Source organism: Gossypium hirsutum, chromosome A05, assembly GCF_007990345.1.
Source record: "Gossypium hirsutum isolate 1008001.06 chromosome A05, Gossypium_hirsutum_v2.1, whole genome shotgun sequence".
Taxonomy (NCBI): Eukaryota; Viridiplantae; Streptophyta; class Magnoliopsida; order Malvales; family Malvaceae; genus Gossypium; species Gossypium hirsutum.
Genome location: NC_053428.1, coordinates 28,299,661 through 28,323,344, shown reverse-complemented (window position 1 = coordinate 28,323,344; position 23,684 = coordinate 28,299,661). Strand labels below are relative to the sequence as shown.

The 23,684-nt window shown below is 32.3% G+C and overlaps 1 protein-coding gene across 1 annotated transcript; it reads right to left on the bottom strand.

Annotated features, from left to right (window-relative positions):
• Positions 1-15,819: 15,819 nt before the first annotated feature.
• LOC107961237 (expansin-A11) lies at positions 15,820-22,126 on the bottom strand. The gene is made up of 3 exons (XM_041112119.1): positions 21,937-22,126; positions 21,504-21,825; positions 15,820-16,491 (listed from the first exon to the last, which is right to left on the bottom strand). The coding sequence occupies exons 1-3, from the start codon at positions 22,073-22,075 to the stop codon at positions 16,176-16,178; spliced, it is 777 nt and encodes a 258-aa protein (XP_040968053.1). The 5' UTR covers positions 22,076-22,126; the 3' UTR covers positions 15,820-16,175.
• Positions 22,127-23,684: the final 1,558 nt, after the last annotated feature.

Genomic DNA, 23,684 nt, shown 5'->3' with positions numbered 1-23,684 from the left:
AGGCAAAGGAAAATAACGGGATAAGCATATCGAATGCTTAGGAAGTTCATATGCATTAAACAACATCTTACGTCAATTTACAATTTAATACAATAAGCTACTAACTTAACAAGTTTGCCTAAACATGGCAGCCACATATCAATAAGGTGAGTTCAATATATAACCATATCATATAGTAATTCAAATATATTACATTCAAGTTCACTTATAATCAACATTCCAATGTCATTCATATAATTAGTCAGTATTTAATCAATTCAATATCAAATTCATATATTTTTTCAAATCGAATCGATTGATTCATCACGTTCTCATATCAGTCCTCTGGACTTGTATATCTGGCTTGCATAATCTTTCATTTACTATCGAAATTCATATATTATAACTCTTCTTTTAAGCATTATTTCATAATATTAATTCAATTGATACACTATTATCAACTTTACATTTGATATCCCTATTCACTTGACTCAAACTCGAACGGATACAATGATCCAACCAACACACCAAATTTGGCACCTAATGCCCCGTCGAAAGGTCTGAAGTAACAAGATTGCACCCAACACTCATTAGTATAACAAAGGTAAAAGGTGTCTGAAACATTCATCGACACATAATCGAAACAACCCATACTCCATCTATTCTATGGCCTATCAACTAAATCCGACTCTGCCTGAACAATCAATAGGGTAATCAACAATCAATTCATTAAATATTTCAAATTTCAATTCATGATATTCAATTTATCAATTAATTTATCAATTATTTATGATTTAATTCATATATCACATTTTGTACCAAATTGCAAATAATTCAAATTACTGTCAAACATACACAAATTCATAATTCAAATATATAAAAATTCAAATACAATCATACCATATGAACTTACCTTGTCAACACAACAAACAACCGAATCTTCAAGGACTAATAAGAAATTTTTACTTTTTCCCCAATTATCCCTTATTTGGTTTAATTCCCGACCTAAATCATAATTTTGTTCAATTTATCAATTCCAAACAGTTTATAGTATTCTATTTTGTGCATGGATTAGTTTAAATTTATTGTTTGAATACCCTTAAAGTTTTTTATTTTATTCAATATAGTCCCTAAACCTAAATTTGCAATATCTTTCAAATTTGAGCTTTGATTTTAAAATCGATCTCAATTACATCCTTTTAGGACCCTCTAATATCTATAATTATAGAAATTTTATATCAATTTCGAAATCTATACACTTTAGTCCCTATGTTCAAAACTAACAATTTTCACTTTACAAACTAGCCCTTTTTCACTTCTAAGCTTAAAACCTAACAATTTAGTACAAATTTATTCAAGCATTCATCAATGGAAACTTTCAAACATATTAAAATTTTTGAAAATTGGAACATGAGCTAGCTAAATTAAGCTCCAGCGACTTCAAAAATATAAAAATTATAAGAAAGAATATTAAATTTAACATACCAATTCAAGGATCGAATACTTGAAGTTTTCTGATGTTTTATTATTATTATTTATTTCTCATGAAAATGTGGAAGAAAATGAGAGAAATTGTCATCTTTTTCTTTATTTTATCTTTTATACTAAGTTTAGTAATTAATTAATCCTAATTAGCTTAATTAAACTTAATTAAATTAATTTTAATCATAATTAACAAATTTGATGGGTTCCAAATAATATCCACCACTGTTTGGGAATATATTAATGATCCAATTGCTTAATGGTTCTTTGATTAATTAAAAATCTATAGCTATTTACTTTTACAACTTTTACAATTTAGTCATTGTACCTTAATTAACTATCAATTTGAAAAAATTAAGGGACCAAATTTTAATAAACTTTAATACTAACCTCTTAAATATTTAATTATTAAAATTTACGAACTTGAACATCAAAATTGGAGTTTCAAAACCACAGTTTCCAGCACCACTAAAAATTGTATTGTTACATGTTTTATTAAAAAAATGTATATTGGTTTTTTCAACTAAGTTGGCCCTTGATTAACCAATTACTAACTCAGTTAAAGATTTTATAGTAAGTATAGATATATTGCATTTAACCTTAATATTGGGCTAGAGGTTAGGTAAACACAAGTTGAGCCAACTTTGCTATTGGCTTCTTGGACAATCTTGGGGCTTTGAGATCATATCCAACATAAAATGATCCATACCCATTAAGAAATCCTTATAAAGTTGATCTTTTTTAGAATCGAATTTCAATGTCGAATAGATAAAAAACTATACAAGTAGTTGCATAAAAATCTCAAATGCTTGAAATGTATGACATGTTATGAAAGAAAAAAAAAGGTCATCGCCCAATAAGCCATTGCAACTTCTTTCTCAGCCAACACAAAAAAGTTCTCATTGATTAGCCACGCAACAATGATATTTCACCCCTATTATCAACCTCACTTTTTCCCTAATCTTAACCCCAATCAAAATCCAAATCCAATACCAACTAACCCCTTTACGCATTGACATTGCCTTTCACCTCCAGTTACACGTTATTCCTTTACACCATTTATTCCTAAATTATCTTCCATATTCTTTGTAACGCCCCGAATTTTGGGTCTAGAAGTTCTGGGTTTTGAGTGTAGGGATAGTGGGAAGGTTGCACACATAAGTTAAGTTGTGCAGTTTAGTGGCAGAATGGGCCTGCTAGTCTAGTGGTTGTGAGTGTGTTGGTTTGTCTCAGGGTTCTGAGTTCGAGTCCCTGTGTGGGCGTTTTAGAAAACATTTTAGTTATTTCAGGTTTTAGTTAAAATAATTATTTTATTTATTTGTCTTTAGAGTTATTATTAATTATTTTTATTTTTATTTGCTTTTACTTGGCACGTAATTTTTTGTTCTATTTCTTCTTGGTTTTTGTTCTTGTGTTCGTCTTTTTGCTTTTTGGAATCGGTGGTGTTGTGGGGTTGAAGGACCCTGATTTTCTACTCCTCTGTCGTCTTCTTCGTCATTGAAACAGGTGTGGGACTCAACTCTGACTAATCTACTTATCTTTTGTTTTTTACAAGTGTTGTTTCGGCTTTTCGTGAGAATCCTTTGATTCTCTAGTTTCAGTGCTTTGAAGACTGAAAGGGAGTACGATACTCCATTTTCTAATGTTGTTTTGATAGTACCAAAGTTGGGGGAAGGTTTGGTGGCTAAAGTTGTGTTTTCGGGGCTGTTCTGCGGTGGTTTCATGGCTTCCCTGACGGCCATGTGGATTTGGGAAATTAGGGTTTCGGCCAATTTTGGTGCCACACGGGCGTGTGACTATTTTGGGGATTTTTTTCAGAAATCATACGGCCGTGTCCCTTGGTCCACATTGTAACAGCATAATTTTCAGTGGTGTCGGAACAGTGATTCGAGATCACTAAATCCGGAAAATGAGTAGGAAATGTTATTAATTTAGTGAGTATAAGTTAAATGTGAAGTTAGGAAAAATTTTGAAATAGTGAAATAGTGTACTAAAAATAAATATTAAAATAATTAGAATCGAAAACGAGGTATCGAGACCTCAAGAATTTTAAATCGAGCCATAAATATTTTTATAAATATTTATGGAGTGTTAATAAGTTAGTATTAAAGTTTCGTCAAGAAATTTTAAAGTTATGATAGTTAATTGAACAAAAAGGACTAAATTGTATCAAATGCAAAATTGTGAGAAATGATTAAATAGCTTAAATGATAAAAGAAAGAGGGTTTAAAAGGCAAATAGACCCAAGGTCTATTTGGGATGGACGGGAACAGCATGAAATCAGCAAGAAAATAAGGAGAATTAAGGGAAAAATTGGAAAATTGCAAAATTTACTTAATAAAGCTAGGACTAAAGTGGAATTATCTAGATTTCTCTTTTTTTTTTGCATTCTCATCAGAAAAAATGCCATGGAAGAGTTCCCTTAAGCTGGTTTTTCATATTTTTGCTTCAATTAAGCTCAATTCTTGATTATTTCTTGAAATTTTTGTGTTTTTATGACTTTTACAACTAGGTCCACTTATTGAATTCATTAGTTTTTGATTCTATGAAAGAAATTGAAAGTTTCTATGAATATGTTCTGGAAGTATATGATGATTTGGCATGGAATTAGAGCTTCCAATTGTTTATATGCTGATTTTTTGAAAGAACTGAATAGAAAGTGAATGTTTGGGACCTAATTGTAAAAGAGTCTGAAGTTAGAGTTTTATGTAGAAATTATGAATTTCAATAGTTATGAAATAACTTATAATGTCTAGGAAAAGTATTAATTGAGAAAATTATCTTAATTGAGGGGTTAATTGAGCAAGGACTGAATTGTATGAATTGTGAAATTTGGGGCAAAATAGAAATCAACATTTTGCACTAAAACTGTTTTGGACAGTAGCAGTAGTCTAACTTTGAAAAATCACTAAAAATTGTAGAAATGGAATTAGAGGATGAATAAAATATGAAATTAAAGCTTATTGAGTTTAGTTTCTTATAGAAGAAAAGATGTAAGCAATGGAATTGTAAATCATGAGATATGATGAATTTTGTGAGACAAGGTCAGAATGATTTCGGGTTCCCCTGTTCTGACTTTGTAAAATCATAAAAAATTGGATAAAAATAATTATGGGATTAAATTTATATATTTAGAATCCTGAATGAGTCTATTTTCAAGAGAAACAAGCGAAGACATCATTAGAATCCTGCACGAGAAGATAATTAATTTTTAGTGAAGAAGGGTCGGAACTGTCAGATAGCAGAACAGGGGAGACTTCAATGAATAAACTGTATTAATTGGCCCAACCAAAAATTATGAAATTTTTATGGTAAGAAGACATATGAGTCTAGTTTCTAGGAAAATTTATGGATCTTAATTTGGAGTTCTATAGCTCAAGATAAAAATAATTTAGTGACTATGACATAGATGGGCAGCTTGAATATTCACATAAGTAGATAGTGAAAATTATGGATAATGTTACCTACAAGTGTGTTGTTTATACTAAGGATGTGGATGGAGAGGAGGAGGAGGAAAAATATACATATATATATATGAATGACTCGTGTATAAATTGATCACATGCCCGATTATAATAGATAAGTGTTGAATTAGAAATGATATAATGATTTATTTGGAATATTTATTATGAAATTATGATTATCATTATGATACAAAAATTGAACTTGTGAGTTTATATGGATAAAATTTTAGTGATTATTTGTTAATTTTATGAATTTCATGATGTGTTATTTCATATGTATTGATGATAAAATCGTGAATAATGTAAAAGCATGAAAATTGAATAAATGATCAAATTGAGCATTTTAGTTCAGTGACAAAATGAATTGAAGGAAAAAAAACCATGGTTGGACCATGGCAACAAGTGATAAGTGATAGCTTCGACTACACTTATCTGATCAAGAAAAAGTGAAAGTGATAAGTGATAGCTTCGGCTACACTTATCTGATCAATGACAAATGACAAGTGAAAAGTGGTAGCTTCAGCTACCTGATCAGTGAAAAGTGGTAGCTCCGGCTACCTGATCAGTGAAAAGTGGTAGTACCGGCTACCTGATCAGTGAATAGTGGTAGCTTCGGCTACAAGTGACAAGTGATTTCCGTACAAGACCATATCTGGGATATGGCATCGGTGTGATATATATAAGACCATATCTGTGATATGGCATCAGTGAGATATGTGATCCGTGTAAGACCATAGCTGGGCTATGGCATCGATATGTGATATGTGATTACATGTAAGACCATAGCTGGGCTATGGCATCATTATGTGAAGATGTGTAAGACCATAGTTGAACTATGGCATCGAGAAAACGAAGTACTCAATTCCGTAAGATGTTCACTAATTTGAAGAAGTTTGGTAAGTATTACATGGAATTATGCGACATAAGGAAATACGAGTTGATGAGACATGAGCATAAAACTTGGTTGATGAATGAGTTCATTTGTGATTATAGATTTCTACGCGTTGAGTGTATTATCCTTATGAATTGGTATTCCAAATGAGTTAATGAGAAAACTTCTAGTATGAAATAATCTGAGTTCGAAATGAAATATCATGAAAATGTACTTGAAATTCATTGGTATGTCTTGTATATGCTATTTGAATTCATAAATGTAGAAAGTAAATGTATGTGGAAATATGAGATGATGATATCTGTACATGGAATTTATTGATGAATACGTACATCCAAATTTATATGATAGATTTTAGTGAACATTGAAATTGGGCTCAATAAGTGATTTGGCAATTTAAATCATGATTGGTAGGAAGAGTTAATGAATTGCATATTTATGAATTGTTACACGTATTTGTCTGAAATACGAGGAAGTGATGGTAATTGATACATGGAAATATGAAACTATGATATATATAAAAACATGGAATATGTTTGATAAATGTGTTCATTCATAATTATGGAATTATGTACCTCATGTGTGCTATTTGCATAAAGATGATATTTCAAATACTTTGGTGAATAAAGCTTAAATATGAAATAGTATGAAATCGAAACAAATTGTTATGAAAATGTATTTAAATTATCTGTAAGTGTTTCGTGCTTCTCGATAATGCCTCGTACTCTATTCCGGCGATGGATACGGGTAGGGGGTGTTACACACACAGGCATGTGAGTTTGGGAATTAAGGTTTGAGATTTGGGGTCACACAGCCGTGTGACTGATTTGGGAATTAGGGATTCCATATGGGCGTATATTTTGGAACACACGGTTGTGTCTGGTGGCCACACGGGCGTGTGAGACATTCACATGGTCGTGTCTACTCTACACTTAAGCTTAGTGAAATAGGACAGTGTCTTACACGGCCTAATCACACGGCCGTGCCTCTGCACCACACGGGCGTGTGCCTCTGTCACACTGCGTGTGCTACCCTTTACACGGGCGTTTGGACCCCATATGGCTTAAAGTGCTCCACACGGCCAGAGCACACGGGCGTGTGGCCCTATCTCACCAAACTTTGGGTTTTAGGTCAAATGCAAGTCCGAATACGACTCTGTGTGTTCCAACCCCTGACTAAGCCTTACTGGGGGTAATTATGACTTTGATTTAGGCTTGATATATGCACATTTGTGATTGTTTTTTAGATAAGTTGATACTGGATTCGAGATACGAAGGTACACATGGTTGATTCTGTAACTGATTGACCGGATGTATGTGTCTCCTTTCGATTGACTGTTTGAATTTGTATTCTGAAATGTGTACATCTGACTATATACATACATACATATGCATAAATCTTTTTGGGTGGGATGTTTAAGAGAAGGGAGATTTACGATTTGGCAGTCTGTCTGCATTCTGAAAGCCATTAATAATACCAGAAGGTCATGGGCAGTCCCAATACCCTGAGGGCCGTGGACAGTACTGATAACGGTATAGCAGTTTGCCACCTTGCACTGTACTGCATGTACGTTAGCTACGCTATATATCATTATCTGATCTGGCAGTTATATTGTACATCTGTACTGCGGTTCACTTTATTGCATAGTACAACTTATACGCTAGCCTTGCTGCGTAGCACATCTGATCTGGCAGTTATACTGCATGTCTGTATCGCAGTCTTTCGCATGGCACCGTACAGCTTACTGATAGCCCTAATACCCAGAGGGTCGTCGGCAGTCCTAATTCCCTTAGAGTCGAGGACAATATTGATGATCATCGTTGCCGGGCAACCTAGGATGACATTCTGTGGAGTATAAGGTTGGATGGGCTTTTCGAGGTCTTACTCGGAGTGCAAGGATGGGTAGGTTGATTAAATCCCCAAAGGATGTGTCGGGTTGGACGAAGATGGTATGTTGTTTGGATGGGTGGGTTATTTTATAATTCATTTGCACTCATAAGCGTCTATGTGATTCTGTGACTGCAATATCTATTTGACTGTCTGACTGAATTATTTGACTGTCTGATTGACTGAGGAGTTGGATTGTACTATTTGACTGAAAGGCACTCGTATCTAAAAAAACCTTGTGTGATGGGCTAAGGCCCAACCGATTCTGATTTTGGAAAAAATGGCTTAGGCCAGTTTGTGACTTCTGAGAATTTTTGATATTATGTCTAACATAGCCATATGACTGTAAAGTTACATATGGTTTATTTGCTATAGTCATTCTGTAAGTGTGTTCTGCTGCTGAACTATTTTCAGGTTTACTGTATCTATTTCTGCTTCGGTAGCTAGTTAGTTTGATCTCAAACTAAGCTCGTATAGCTTACCCCCTCTTTTGTTTCCCCTTTCAGGTACATTTCGGGATTTTGGATGCTGGACCCGGTATGCGGAGGACTCAAACAGTTTTGAGGCTAATAAGTTATTAGTTTGTGGTTTCAAACTTTTATTGGTTATTTAGTTTTGAATATAAGGTTTTTAACACTGTGGTATAATTCTGTTTTACGGTTTAATCATTTTATTATTCTGTTTTTTTTAATACTCGATATTAATTACTTCAGGAATCGAATTAGGAATGGCTAGTTTTGTAAGATTTTCTCACGATCACTTCGGTGGTCAATGTAGCATTTCGAATTCGGTCTAGACTTCTAGGCCGAGTTTGGGGTGTTACATTCTTAAAATCTCGATTCTGTTGCTCCTTTCGCTTCTTCTTATAGTCTTTTATTTTCATTCGCAACAACTCCAGCAACACCAACACTAACTTGATGGTTGTGCAACCTGCTATATATGTTGACATACATTTAACCCAAAGAACCTTGTTTTAATTCATACTCATCTTGAGGATTGAGCTAACATTTTTATGGATTAGATCATGTTGAATATCACTCATGCAATAACTATATTTTGAAGACTTTAATGTAATCGTGTTACCTTAAATGAATAAATCCCATTTTCATAAAACTGTACTCCTTAAAGATCCTTGAATATTTTCTACCATATAAAAGTCCTATTTATGCACAATTCCAAGTAGTTCACATTCACACTACTGTAAGAATTGCAGGCATATAATGATTTTGTAAGATAGAGAGGACACTTATTTTTGTTAATTGTTAGGAACTTAGTGCAATTTTCTTGTTCAATTTGTAAGCAATCTCAGTGGTGAGATCGATATTAGTTGGTTTATAGGATTGGGGTTGTAACTTGTTAAGTGAGTTAAATTTAAATCACTTGAATTACCTCTGGGCAAGCTTCGCAAATATAAGGGCGATATTAAGTACGTATAGGAGTAATGTTATATCATAGTGAATGAGTTTAACTTAAATTATAATATATAGATAATAAACTACTTTCGAAACAAACTCAAAAAAAAAAATCTTTCAAGCAACATAACTAATTCTAATTTCCAATCTTTGTTTTTACTCTTCAATTTCCATCTTTAATTTTACCTTTTCAATTGTTTATCCAATTACAATTTAACTAATTATGTGATAGTGCACTAATCAAGTTACTTTTTGTTGCCCTATTAATCTAAAAATCCCCTTCATTTTTTCATTGGGTCATTTTAAATTCTGTACCAATTTCTTTAAGATATTGATTTCCATTTGTGGAATTTTAAGAAAAAAAATTCCAAAGGATCTTATAAGTGGAATGTGACACTAACATCCTCGTCAAGAAAATGAAATAAATTTAATTTTTTGGCGCAATGATTTAATTGACATTTCAATTTTATAAAAAAAAATTATTTTAATCATTCATTTAATTTTTGGAATCTTTTAGCTTTTAAATTTTTTTTCAAGCCACCTCAATTAGATAAGAAAAAAATTTAAAATTAAAAATCATTAAAAAAATAAAAATATATAAAAAAATAAAATATATTTTAAATTTTTAAATTTTTAAAAAATTAATTAAATGTTGACATGTTATTTATATGACATTCAACATATATACTACATCAATAAAGTAAAAAAAGGATAATTTTTTCATTCATTTTAGAATGATTTAATAGAGAAAGTAAGTCAAATGATTAAAAAGAAAAACTAATATATATATATATAGATGCCTAATTGTTTTCATCTTTCTTCTTTGTTCATATCCAAATACTTAGGAGCTTCTTTAATCCAATTTCTACAATAATAAGGTTTGGTGTTTATTCTCTATAATGATGACAGTAAAATAAAATATTTTTTAAAATATTTTTTTAATCGAACTCCCTAACCTCGTCACCATTGGTAGATGATAAAGCAAAACATAAAAATAAAAAGACAAAGATTCATAGGACCAAAAATACCAACCATAGTGGCATAGCCTATTGGTTCTGCGACTTGGGATCCTAAAACACCACCCTTACCTTTTCTGTCCACTTTTCTTTTTTTTTCTTTACAACCACTTAGAGACATGGAGGGATTGATGTTAAAAGAAGAAATGACTAACTTCTTTCTTCTCAAAATGGAGTTGTTAAGGATCTTCTTAGCCTATTCTTTTTTGGAAGCTGATTTATAGCCGCCATCACCTGCAAAACAATGGATGCAGAGGCATCCAATATAAACCATCAAATCACCAACTCATCATCTCCTCTTTTAGAACAACAAAACTGATACCTTCTTTTGATGTTTTCTAAGCTTGGCATTTTCTTCCTTTAAGTGAGCAACTTCACGTTCCAACTCCTTTTTGTAAGCCTGTGGCACTCAAAATATCACAAGAAATCTCAAAAAAAGATTATACGATTGGATATTAGGTATGTTAATTTGCGATACTTACCTATTTTCTTGCTCTAGACTGAGCAGCTGATTCTCTGTTCTTCATCATTAGCTTAAGCCGGCGATCATCGGGATTTTCATTATTTCCTTGAGCCCTTTTCCTGAAAAAGGAAGGGAAAACCCTTGCAGATGAACCGAAACCTTGAAAAGTAGAGTTATGAGCAGCACCAAGCGATGGGGGTGCAATAGCGGTACGGTTGTTGACTGCAGGGTTGGATTTCACAGGGTCAGACCGAGTATTCAAGCTCAATATTGTGGCAGGAGTGGGTGATAGAGAGCAAAGAAAGGTGGGTTCTTCATTGGAGAGTACACCTGAGGATGTTGTTGGAGGTATATTGTTGAAGGGTGTGGCCAAAAACTCTTGCAAGATCATGCTAGGGAAAGCAGGGTTAGTGGCTGTGGTGGAGATGAGGGTGCCATGTTTGCCTTGAAGACTGATACCATTCAGAGAAGATAGGCTAATATCTTTCCCGACTTCCTCCATGGATTTCCTTGCTGAAAAGGAAAGCTTGGGATTATTGTTGATGGTGGTGAAGAGCGTGCCGGGGAAGAGAATGTGGAGTCTGTGTAGCCGCTGTTGCAGCTATTATTGGCCTCATGATTCACACAGAGGAAGGGGGAAGATGGGGAAAAAAATCTAAGTGAATCAATGTCGTATCTTAGAGGGCTACGGTTTGATGCTTAAAATGTACGTTGTAGTACTAGAATGATCTTTACAACTATTAAAACTAGATTATATGACAATGAGCTCTCAGTCCAGTGGGAAAGGCAGAAGTTTCGAAATTGATATCAGGATAGTGACCAACTGATACAAGATCTTTGGCTTTGGTTTCGTAGGGCTTGGTGGGGAATGCTCTTTATATTATTTTGTTGTTGCTCTCTCTCTCTCTCTCTCTAATGCTCTTTATATTATTTTGTTGTTGCTCTCTCTCTCATTTGATTCATAAATTTTGATTTAGTACAATTATATACGTGAAATTTTGGTTGTGGTTCAATTATATACATGAAACTTCAATTTTGATTCAATTATACATTTTTAATTAAATGAATATATCGATTTTTTTATATATTTGATAAATATAATTATTTTTTATGCAATATATAAATATAAAATATTGCTATATCAATAACTATGTTAATAATTTACAAGAATTAGATCAAATTAAAATTATATATATAAAATTACACAAATACAAAGTTCATGTATAGAACTGTATATTAGATTAAAATTCATGTATGGTTTTGAGATCTATCTCTAAATTTAACTGATTAGCTTCCAAGTATAACTAAATCGACGAATTAACATAAACTTAATTGAACTGATTTAAAATGAGTAGATTCCATCCGTTAGATCGAGTAATTGATTTTCATTTTATTATAAGTTTTTTTAAATTTAATATAAATATGGATAGGGTTTGTAAATTGTGTTGGACCTGTAAGTTGTGGTTTATTGGCCGAATGTTAACCTTCCTTAAAATTAGCATAGGTTATAGTTGTATAAAAAAATACATGTAAGTTTCGTTTTATTGATGTATTCTTTTCCTTGCATCTCTTTAAAATTTATGTATATGATGTGATTTGAAAACATGTTAATGCGGTTAGCAAAACTATAAATTTACTATTCAACCAAAATTTTTATTTTAATATTTTTATGTATTTTAATTTTATTCTACATACTTTATTATCTCTATCAGTTGTATATATATTAATAACTGGTTTTTCATCTTGTGCGATGCAAGGCTTGATTTTATGTTTATAAATTAAAATATATTTAATAATTTTAAAATTTTTAAATAAATAAAAATTCCTTAAAAATTTAATTTTTCACTTAAATGAAGTTTTAAATAAAATTTTTATTTAATTAAAGCACAATAAAAATATATTTAATTAACAACTCACAATGTGTTTTAACATATTTTACCCATTTTTTAAAATATTTATGTTAACTTTTATAAAATTTGAAAAATTAAACAATTTATTTGCATGTTAAATCGTTTTAAATTTTATTTTTTTTATTTTTAAAAATAATTATGTAATTTTATAAAAGAATGACATTAGAAATTAAAATTGAAAAAAATACTTGTTTAAATATGTTTATTATTGAAAACTTTATTACTATTAATGAAAAAAAAACCATATTTAAAACTTTGATAACTTTCATTTTTAGAGTTATTTTAATATAGTTTTTATAATATTTTAGGAGCTAATTTTAGCATTTAGATTAATTTTTAGTGCATTTTATAGTTTTTCTAATTAATTACGTTTTGTTTGATTTTTATCATTTTTAGAGTTAATTTGACGTGTTATTTTCCTCTCTACATTGTAGGTTTCGAATGAATAGTGGAAGACTTGGAATATAAAATAAAAAGTAGTGAAGGGAAATCTTCAGTTCTATCGGATTTTAGTGTGGTGGAGCACAATATTCAATTTAGAATTTTCAAACAGCGAGCAATATGCTTTACCTCAATTTTGTATCTGGTAGAGTGGAACGATAAAACCTTAAAAATAAGGAGTGACATGATTTAGAAGGAAAAAAGTGGAAAAAGTAAAGAATGAACTTGGAGGCTAAGAAACAATTCTCTCACACTAAGGGGAACTTCAAACTTGCAAAGACGAGAATAATAAGATATATGAAGCACTCGACGTTAGTTTGATAATTATTTTTCTCTCTATATTATTTCTTTTTACTTTCTCTCAATGTAATTTTGTTTTGAATTTCTTCTTGTAATGTTTTCTCAACTTAACATGAACTAAACCCTAATTTTCTTGAAATGATGAGGGATCCTATTTTTAGTTAATTAATTAATTTCTCTTCAATTGTTTCAATTTTTGTTAATTATTTATTTAGTCATGTGCTTATTTAATCTGCATGTCTGGTCACCAAGTTGTATTAATTTGATAATCTTGATTTATCTTATAAGAGAAAATTAAGGTTTAGATCTAGATAGATAGACTAAAATTAACTTTAGTAGCATTGACGAACGAGTTAATTTGCTGCTGGAATAAAAATATACATGATGCCCTAATCAACCCTATATGTTTGATCTTAATTTAATTTAATAGTAGTTAAAATTTACTTTATTGATTTGGATTAGATAAAATTGAATAGTTGGTATTTAGCAGCTTAGAATTTGGTTCTTGTGGAAACAATATTTTCATATCACTTTATTACTTGATTCGACACGTGTAGTTATGTAACAAATTTTCACACATCAAAATTAATTTAAAATGAGACTCACTTTAAATATAATTAAAAATTGAAGTATTTTGAAAGTAAAAGTTTCCATTTTGCTTTCGTGCCTTCTTTAATTATATATATGATTTTATTTTTTTGAAAATATCCTACAAATATATTTGATTGACAAGTTAAGACATATAAAATAAATAATTATATATCATTGTAATTTTGTACCATTTATATATTGTGATTATCCCATAATATTTAATATCCGTGCTAAACACTCAAAACAGCTACAAATTTTGGATCATATTTTTAGTTATGAATGTAAAATTCTATTTGATTGAAATTGTTGGGTTACTGATTATATAATTTTTATCAAAGAGCCAAAACTGAGTCCAGAAGATTGAAATTCTTGATTGGGCCCAAACAGCTCAAATCCAAATTACAGAGTTCATTTATTATTTCTGAAATAGACTATGTGAAATATATGATTTGCACATTGCCAGTGTTGTCACACCCCGATTGATATTTATTAATTATTTTTAATAATTTCAATGTACATTTGATATATAGACTTAAAAGAATAATCTATGAATATATAAACTTAATTTTTTAGGGTTTATTGTATAATATATTTTTCATTTTTGTACTTTTAAAAGTTCAAGTATATTAATAAAATAAATACAACAACATAGATAAATACACTAATAGCTACATACTATCTTTTAAATAAAATGGTTAAATATAAAATTGATACTTGAATTTGTCCATTTTTCCTATATTAGTATTTATAGTTTTTTTATCCCAAATTGGTACTTAAATTTTTTTTCCATTAACTAAATCAGTACTTGAGTCTAATGCCATTAAGATTAGGATGGGTGATGAAATAAAATTATGACACGTAACTTAAATGATATTTTAATAATATCACAATATAATTAAAAAAATGTTTTTTTTTCTTTTGACTTTTCTATCCAAATTTTTTATCGTGTAATTAATTTCTTTTTTTCTTCCTCCCTCAACTCAAGTTGCTGTCTCTGTCGCCGGCAGTTGACCTCCTTTTTAGTCTGAAAATGACACCAGAGTATAGCTCTCCATTCACTCATTAAATAGATGGTGAAATCTAATTTGAGTTATTGCACAAAAATATCCTAGAAAAAAATGTAGAGAAAAGGGAGACCAAAGATCCTTACAATCCCAAAGAGTTGAGTTGAAAAATGGGGTTGCCATCAGTGAAAGAAAGGATTGTATTAACATTGGAGAGTTTATGGCCACGGAAGAGACAGTCCCAATGAGCTAAAACGGCATAGTAGTTAAAAAAAAATGAAAAGCAAGGAAAAATTCTGAAAGAAGACACAAAAGGGAAGGATAGGATTTGTAAAGAGAAAAAAAAATTATGGGAGAAAAGTCAAGAATTTTTTTTAAATTATTATTATGATGTGATTTAGGTAATATGTCACAATCTTATTTTACTACCTATCTTGAATTTAATAGTGTTAGAATCAAGTACCGATTTAGTTGAGAAAAAAAGTTCAAGTACTAACCTAAGACAAAAAAATCAAAAGTACCAATTTAATTATGACTCCAAATTTATTTTTAAAACATTTTAACTAGACACTTCTATTTTATTTTTTTGTATTACCATTAATATTCTAAATTTAAAAAAAAATTTATTTAAATCTACTAAATTTTAAGAAAGCATTATATAAAACTATAATTGCAGTCCGTCACAATCCATACCATCCGTTATCGTAAATTTTTTAATTAAATCTCTCAAAATATTTTAAGGGTGCTTTGGAAATCACAGTTGCATAGGAACTTTGACCAACTTGGAAAAGAGATTAAGTGGATCAAAATAATCTATTTATGAAATTCATGTTAAGTTAATAACGCCAAAACCTGTCCCGTCACAGTCTTCGTCTCTTCAAGTCAAGGAAACTGATCCTGTGTTCATCTTCTTGAAAGCCAATTTTCTTTCGGAAAAACTGCGAAAGTTGATAAGCTAATCTCTACAACACAACAGGATTGTCGGTTCCGATGATTCATTTCATTTGTAAGAAATGGTAGAATTACAAAAGTAACATCTCCAGTGACAACCATATAAAATTTGTAAAAACAAAATTTACATTAATTTGCAGGAGCAGCTGCAACGTACGCTTACATTGCATTGCACTTCTTATTCACAATCGATTATGATCTTTAAATAGTTCGAAACATGGTGGTATCGAAAACACAAAACAATAAAGTAATTTAGCCGCCATGCGGATTTCAACCATCTCTGCCCATAAAATCCCAAGAAATGTATGGCGGGCAGCTTTAGGGAATAATAAGCTCGCCTCTGCCCATAAAACTGAACCCAAAATCCTCAACTCTCGAGCATTTTAGAATTGTTGGTTGCTGGTGTAAGTCTTGCCGAAACCCCAGTCTGATGGCACAACGTCAAGGAACTGTCGAGTAACTCCATCAGTAGTGGTGACTTTGAAAGACAATGATTGACCATTGAGATAGGCATTGGATTGCCAGTTAGCTCCCCAGTTCCTAGACATTGCCATCCACCCAGTTTTAGAGCCCTTGATGGACACAGACTGGATCGATCCTGCTCCACCCACATTGCTAATCAAAACGAGCTCGAAATAGTCTCTCCCATTGATAGTGAACCTTACTCCACCAGTGATACGAGTCACAAAAGCCCAAATTCTTGAAGGCGAGGTCCAATAAGCAAATTCTCAGCCCAATCAAGAAATCCATCCATACTTAGTTGAAAATCAGGCCAAATTGTCAAAGTGGCCCAAGTTGTAAAGTTTTATTTTTATTTTTATTTATTTATTTATTTATTTACTTAGTTTAAATTTTTATGTCAATATTCAGTCCAAGAGTCCCAGATAAAATGACCTTTGATCGAATTTCCATATTAAAATAATTAGGAGTTTTTTTTTATTTTAGTTTTCTAATTAGATTAGGACTAGTTATAAGGCCTATTTAAAGGCATGACTGTCCACCTTGTTAAACACTTATCATTATTATTAAAATTTCAGATTTGTTGAGAGCAGAATTTTCTTTGAGTTTTCTCCAAGATTTTTCTCTTGAATTTTCTTTAGAAGTTGTTTTAACAATCTTTTTGATTGTGGGAGCCATCTTCAACCTTCTTCTTGCCATTGATATTCTTTGGAGGGGAGATTAGAGCCGTTTGAAGGGAGTTGTGAGATCTTTCGAGATTTCAAGGCTTCTTAGGACTTATCTTTTAATTTCTTACTGTCAATTCTTTCTTTATTTCTACTTGTGCCGAATCATTATCTAATCTATTTTCTGTTCTTATTGTGTTTTCAGCCTTTTTCTATCTTAAGGAATCAGCCCAAAAATCCCCAATTTCTAGGGTTTTTCCATACTCTTTTGGGTGAAATTAGATTGTCGAAATTTTGGGAAAACTATCTTGGTGTTCAATTGGGCAGAATCACAATCTCCTTGAGGGTTTCAAGAACCCTAACACTTATTTCTATTCTTAATTTGATTCTTTGCTGATTTGGGGATTTTATTTCAGATCTGAAAATTCAAAAATCTAATCTTTTAATTTTCTGTTTCGTTTCAGATCTAATTGTTTAGGGTTTTCGTAGGAGTTTCTCGTGACTTGGCAACTCGATCTTGGTCCGCGCGCAACCCCGTATCATTTGGTATCAGATTTTGGGCGTTTTGGGTGTTCTTGGTTGATTTCTAAACTGATCTCTATTTTTTAAATTACAAACAGCAGTTTTACCCAGAAAAATTTTCGAAAAAAAATTCATTTGAGTGGGTAAACGTTTTCTGATTGATCTGAAATTTTACATACATATTTTTGGCACTGTTATTGAATATACAAAAATATTTCCCGCAAAAAAATAAGTCGAAAAAGTCAAAAAATTGAAAAAAGACGAATTCCAATAAAAAATTAAAAAAATATTCAGCGGGTTGAATTTGGTGCCCAAATTTTCCAGATCAAAAATTCAATATTTGAAGACATTCCAGATTTAATTTTGTGATTTTTTGAGATCGGGAACACCTCGAACGAAGTTGTCAAGTTACTCCACAGTTTTTCGGGTTTTCTGTTTTCAGCAATTTTTATTGATTCTTAGCTGTAGGTTTTCATTTGTTTGCTTTTTATTATCCTTTTAAAATATCTAACACCTTCTTGTTTCTTGTGTTAGTAGGATTTAAACGTGTGCACAATCCTTCCTCGGTGCAACACGAATCACTTGGTGTCTCGTCAGTTTTTGGCATCCTAGTGCAAATTAGGATTCTTTGGTAGTTTGGTTCACACTCTCTAATTGGTTGATATAAACTCTGATAAAGAACTCACAAGATTGAATTCGACCTCATTGAGAATTTGATTTTTCTTTTTGAGTGATTAATGGTGAGGTTTGCTAACTTTTATTTTTGAGTGTTGAGTGTTTATTTTTTACAGGTTTTGAAGATGTCTAAAGGTGATAATAATGATGCACTTATGAAAGTCCAACAACAGTTAGACAGACATACTGCTGCAATCACACAAATAAATGCTACACTTCAAGCATTGAATACTACTTTGAATGAGGTACGAGTGAATCAAAAACATCAATATCGAGATCCAATTAAGGAAGATAGGGATAACCAGCCCCATAGGTGCAACCCTCAACGTGTCCCTAGAATGGATGATGATTGTCATGATCATGGACAATCATCTTTGGCAAAACCAAAGAGCGAGCAGCAACGAGAACATCTCTTTCATACTCGTTGCCACGTACAAGGTAAGCTTTGTAGAGTTATTATTGATGGTGAAAGTTGCTCGAACATAACCAGCACGACGATGGTGGAAAAGCTTTGCTTAACCACTACCAAGCATCCACAACATTATCAACTACAAGGGCTTAGCAACGAAGGCCAATTTAGGGTCACTCAACAAGTGCGCATCGCCTTTTCTATCGGTAAGTATCAAGACGAAGTTGTGTGCGACGTAATGCCTATTCAAGCCTACCATTTGTTGCTAGGAGAACCGTGGCAACTGGATCGAAAAGTCACTCACGATGGTCGTACCAATAGGTATTCTTTCAAGCATCAAGGAAAGAAACTCACCTTAGTGCCGCTCACTCTGGAACAAGTCCATGAGGACCAAATCAAACTGAAAAATTCTGTTAAAACAAGTGAGGAAAAAGAAAAAGAGAATGAAAAAGAGCAAAAAGAGATTGAGAGTGAAAAAGAAATTGAAGAAAGAAGAGAAAATGAATTAGAAAAAGAAACAAAAGAAAAAGATGTGGAAAGGGTAGTGAGGAATGTTTCCACTAACCAAGATATGAATTTTTCTTGTGTTGCTACTTTTCAGGTTCCCGAAAGATCGAAAGATAACTTTCAACTTCAATACCTCTCAAATGAAAGACGCTTTCATACGATCAACTTAGGCAAAGATGAAATCACACTACATGATCCCGAAGGTAAGCGAGGTAAGGAAATTTTAGAAACCGAGTCCAGTGCAGATTTGAAAATTATTGATAAAACTTTTGGTGACTTAGTTCTTAAAAGATCCCCTCATTTTGATCCGATTAATTGTTACTCTTCGATTGTGGTTGATAAAGTCATTACGAAAAGAAGCGTGATTTGTTATTCTCTTGATTTACCTTGTGTAAAATCCTCGAATTTGTCCAAATCTGTTTTGGAGAATAAGGTAACGAAATTTTCCAAATTTGTTTTCAATTTATATTCGTGCCTTAAACAGTTTATGTGGTTGTACATGAAGTTTGAGTTTCTCTTGATTTACCTTGTGTAAAATCCTCGAATTTGTCCAAATCTGTTTTGGAGAATAAGGTAACGAAATTTTCCAAATTTGTTTTCAATTTATATTCGTGCCTTAAACAGTTTATGTGGTTGTACATGAAGTTTGAGTTCCATTTGACAAAGGTTAACTCAACAATGGTGATTCGACTACACTATGCCCCCGATGAGCGAAGGTTTGTTTTAAATGAAAAAGGTAAAATCGACCCTTATTCTTCTGCTTATCGAGGTAAGATGCTTGAAACCTTTGAAACACTTTTGTACTCCTCGGATAGTGATAAAGATCGTGTTGATGAACACTTAGATCGAAACGTGCTTGACTGTCCTATTTTATTTATTGATGATCTATCTGTTTTGATGGTTGATAAAAAGATTCTTGTTTTTGATAATGCATGTGTGAGTGAATCTATAGACCATCGATTAATGCATGGTATGATTATGCAACTCTGTGAACCATGTGAATCTTTTCAAATACCTACTTGTGACGATTATGTTTACCATTTGATTTATTACTCGCAATTTATTCATGGTTTGTGGGAACAATGTGAGACGACTGAATGCCTTAAAACATGTCCATCTTTGTTTCAAATATTTGACGAGGCAGTGGTGAGTAAATTAGATTGTTTGCATGGTAATCTGAATCTGTCCATTCACATGCGTTATACCTGTTCTATTATGCTTATGATTGGACTACAAGCTTATTTCCGTTACTATTTACTATCTCATGGCTATTCTTTTCAGTGGACTCAATTGCCATTAGTCCCGTTCGATAGAGGAAAGTCGAGTTCATTTGATTTTTCAGATTCGAGGACGAATCTTTTTGAGGAAGGGGGGAATGATACGAGTCACAAAAGCCCAAATTCTTGAAGGCGAGGCCCAATAAGCAAATTCCCAGCCCAATCAAGAAATCCATCCATACTTAGTTGAAAATCAGGCCAAATTGTCAAAGTGGCCCAAGTTGTAAAGTTTTATTTTTATTTTTATTTATTTATTTATTTATTTACTTAGTTTAAATTTTTATGTCAATATTCAGTCCAAGAGTCCCAGATAAAATGACCTTTGACCGAATTTCCATATTAAAATAATTAGGAGTTTTTTTTTATTTTAGTTTTCTAATTAGATTAGGACTAGTTATAAGGCCTATTTAAAGGCATGACTGTCCACCTTGTTAAACACTTATCATTATTATTAAAATTTCAGATTTGTTGAGAGCAGAATTTTCTTTGAGTTTTCTCCAAGATTTTTCTCTTGAATTTTCTTTAGAAGTTGTTTTAACAATCTTTTTGATTGTGGGAGCCATCTTCAACCTTCTTCTTGCCATTGATATTCTTTGGAGGGGAGATTAGAGCCGTTTGAAGGGAGTTGTGAGATCTTTCGAGATTTCAAGGCTTCTTAGGACTTATCTTTTAATTTCTTACTGTCAATTCTTTCTTTATTTCTACTTGTGCTGAATCATTATCTAATCTATTTTCTGTTCTTATTGTGTTTTCAGCATTTTTCTATCTTAAGGAATCAGCCCAAAAATCCCCAATTTCTAGGGCTTTTCCATACTCTTTTTGGGTGAAATTAGATTGTCGAAATTTGGGGAAAACTATCTTGGTGTTCAATTGGGCAGAATCACAATCTCCTTGAGGGTTTCAAGAACCCTAACACTTATTTCTATTCTCAATTTGATTCTTTGCTGATTTGGGGATTTTATTTCAGATCTGAAAATTCAAAAATTTAATCTTTTAATTTTCTGTTTCGCTTCAGATCTAATTGTTTAGGGTTTTCGTAGGAGTTTCTCGTGACTTGGCAACTCGATCTTGGTCCGCGCGCAACCCCGTATCATTGCTTATTGCATGGAACCCTGTATTGTAAGAAGTAGGAACCCCAAAACAGCATACTAGATATAATGTAAACGAGAGAAAAAATGTTATTGAGATGATATATACCTCTGGAACAAAACGGGCACAATTCTGCCTCTGTAGATACCGATCTTTTCCCAGGCAGGTTGAGCCATATCAAAGTGCTGGAGTGGAGGGTTGCACCAGCCTCCGGCATTGTTTGGGAGAGCAAAGTTTGGAGGGCAAAAGTTTGTAGCAGTAATGGTCACTGATTTTCCTTTTATGCACCATCTTGGGTCTGTTTGATAATCGCACTTGATGTTGTAGCATTGTCCACATGAAGCTCCATCATCGAACAAGGCGGTACTTAAAGCAGCTGTCATTGTTCCATAGCCAGTCGCATGCAAGTTCCCATATCCACAAGCTCCCCCTGTTGTCAATTAAAATAATTCAATATTAAACAATGACGAAATTTGAACAATAAAATGTATTTTTTTTCCTGGTTTTTGCAAGCAAATCCCAAAGAAAGAATGGGACAAACCCATAGTTCCCGAGGCATCACTGCCTCCGTAAAAGGTGGCATGAGCTTTAGTCCAGCCAGAAGCCGCGTAGGCATTCACGGTCGTAGCAAGATAGCTGAATCCAAGCAAGATTGATAATGCAAAAACGGTTTTGGCCATTTTTATTTGGTAGGTTTAAAAGACAACAAATGGTGAATAGAACAAGGGGAATGGATGAATGTATCTACAATTTACATCGATTTGCATTGAGTCTTTAAATAAGGGGGCCAAATCGAACTCACGTATACAACAACCTCATGTGATCCCTGCAAATAGAGTAGAAATGAGAAACGATTGATTTTAAGTATTTAAAATTGGATTATCCCTGCAAAGGCTCAAGAATTGTGAGCATCATTCAATTATTCCCACGTTCTCTCTCACATGCTCTCTCTCTCTCTCTCTCTTTGCCAACAGAAGAGCGGTGAATGGATCAAAACCCATAATAAGCCCAGTTGTTGTTTTATGGAGTTGTCTGATTTCACAGTTGTTGCGTTGCAATTCGAAGATTAAACGACACCTCCACTTGTTTGTGTTTTGTGTTGATACGATAGTTCAATTAGATCACATGGTCTTACATACAAGCTCACATGGGGCATTCCTTTGACACATATGGAAAACTAATCTTAATGTTTAATCTCGGTTTTTGAGTGTTTGCACATGGTTCGTTTTGACATGTAGATTAGGGGATGAGTTTTTTAATGAACCCTCGTTTCACTGTTTCTTTTGGCATCTGCCTGGATAGATCATACAGGGAGTTTCATAAGAGTCAAGTTGAAGCCCTTTCAATCACCTGAATCGGCATCTATCTTATTTAATTCTAGTTTTAGTATTAAATACTACAAGCCCAGGTTGAATCTGGTGAGACTTCATTTATCCTAAAGTAATTAAAAAAAGAAAAGAAAAGAGGAAATATAAGAATACAGGGAGCCCCGAATGATGATAGTGCTTAAATTATACAAGCACAGGACACGGCAGCTTATAAAAGGGCGGTAAAACCGTGCTTGTGAACGATGAAGTACAGTACCATTTCGTACATCTTCGTATTTAACATTATCTGATTGGAATTATTTTAAAAGTAAATGATTATATATATTTTTGGAATGAAGGTATCTTCTATATGTTTCTGTAAAATCTGAAGCTCCGAGCTGCAACAGGGGCTTTACGAGCAGCCTGTAGGCTGTGGCAGACTAATCTTCCCTAGGTAGAAGAGATATCAACAAAACTGCAGAACAAAAAGGGACACCATCAGCCATACCTTGAGTAGACAACTTGCCCATTTTAGGACATTAGATGAACTCCAAATTAGGTCATACATAACAATATAAACTAAGATATGTGCATGTTCATAAAATTTAGTAAATTTGATTGCTTTTGGATAGAATAACTTACTGAATTGTTAAAATTTTAATGGCATTGACGTGACAGATCATATGACATTTTAATTATACTTCACTATTAACATGGAATTTTGTTTTAAAATGTTCTTATGAACTTTTTTGAAATTTGTTGACTTTTTAAGTTTTTTTTATGAATTATACATGGACTACCAAGCAAGTGACCACATCAATGTTGTTAAAATTTTAATAATTTAGTCAACTTCAAGCAATTTGACTAAAATTTAAAGGTCGAGGGCCAAATAACAAAAAAAAAGAATTAAGGGCCAAAATGACAAAATGAGTAAACATTAGGGGCTAAATTGATCATTATGCATATATATAAAGGTACTTAA

What these genes read in the sequence shown, in the direction of transcription:
- LOC107961237 (XM_041112119.1), bottom strand. Translation starts at nt 22,075, where the DNA reads ATGGCCAAAACCGTTTTTGCATTATCAATCTTGCTTGGATTCAGCTAT. An exon ending in TGATGCCTCGGGAACTATGG is followed by an intron (nt 21,826 to 21,936) that starts GTTTGTCCCATT and finishes AATTGACAACAG; the next exon opens with GGGGAGCTTGTGGATATGGG. An exon ending in GTGCCCGTTTTGTTCCAGAG is followed by an intron (nt 16,492 to 21,503) that starts GTATATATCATC and finishes CTCGCCTTCAAG; the next exon opens with AATTTGGGCTTTTGTGACTC.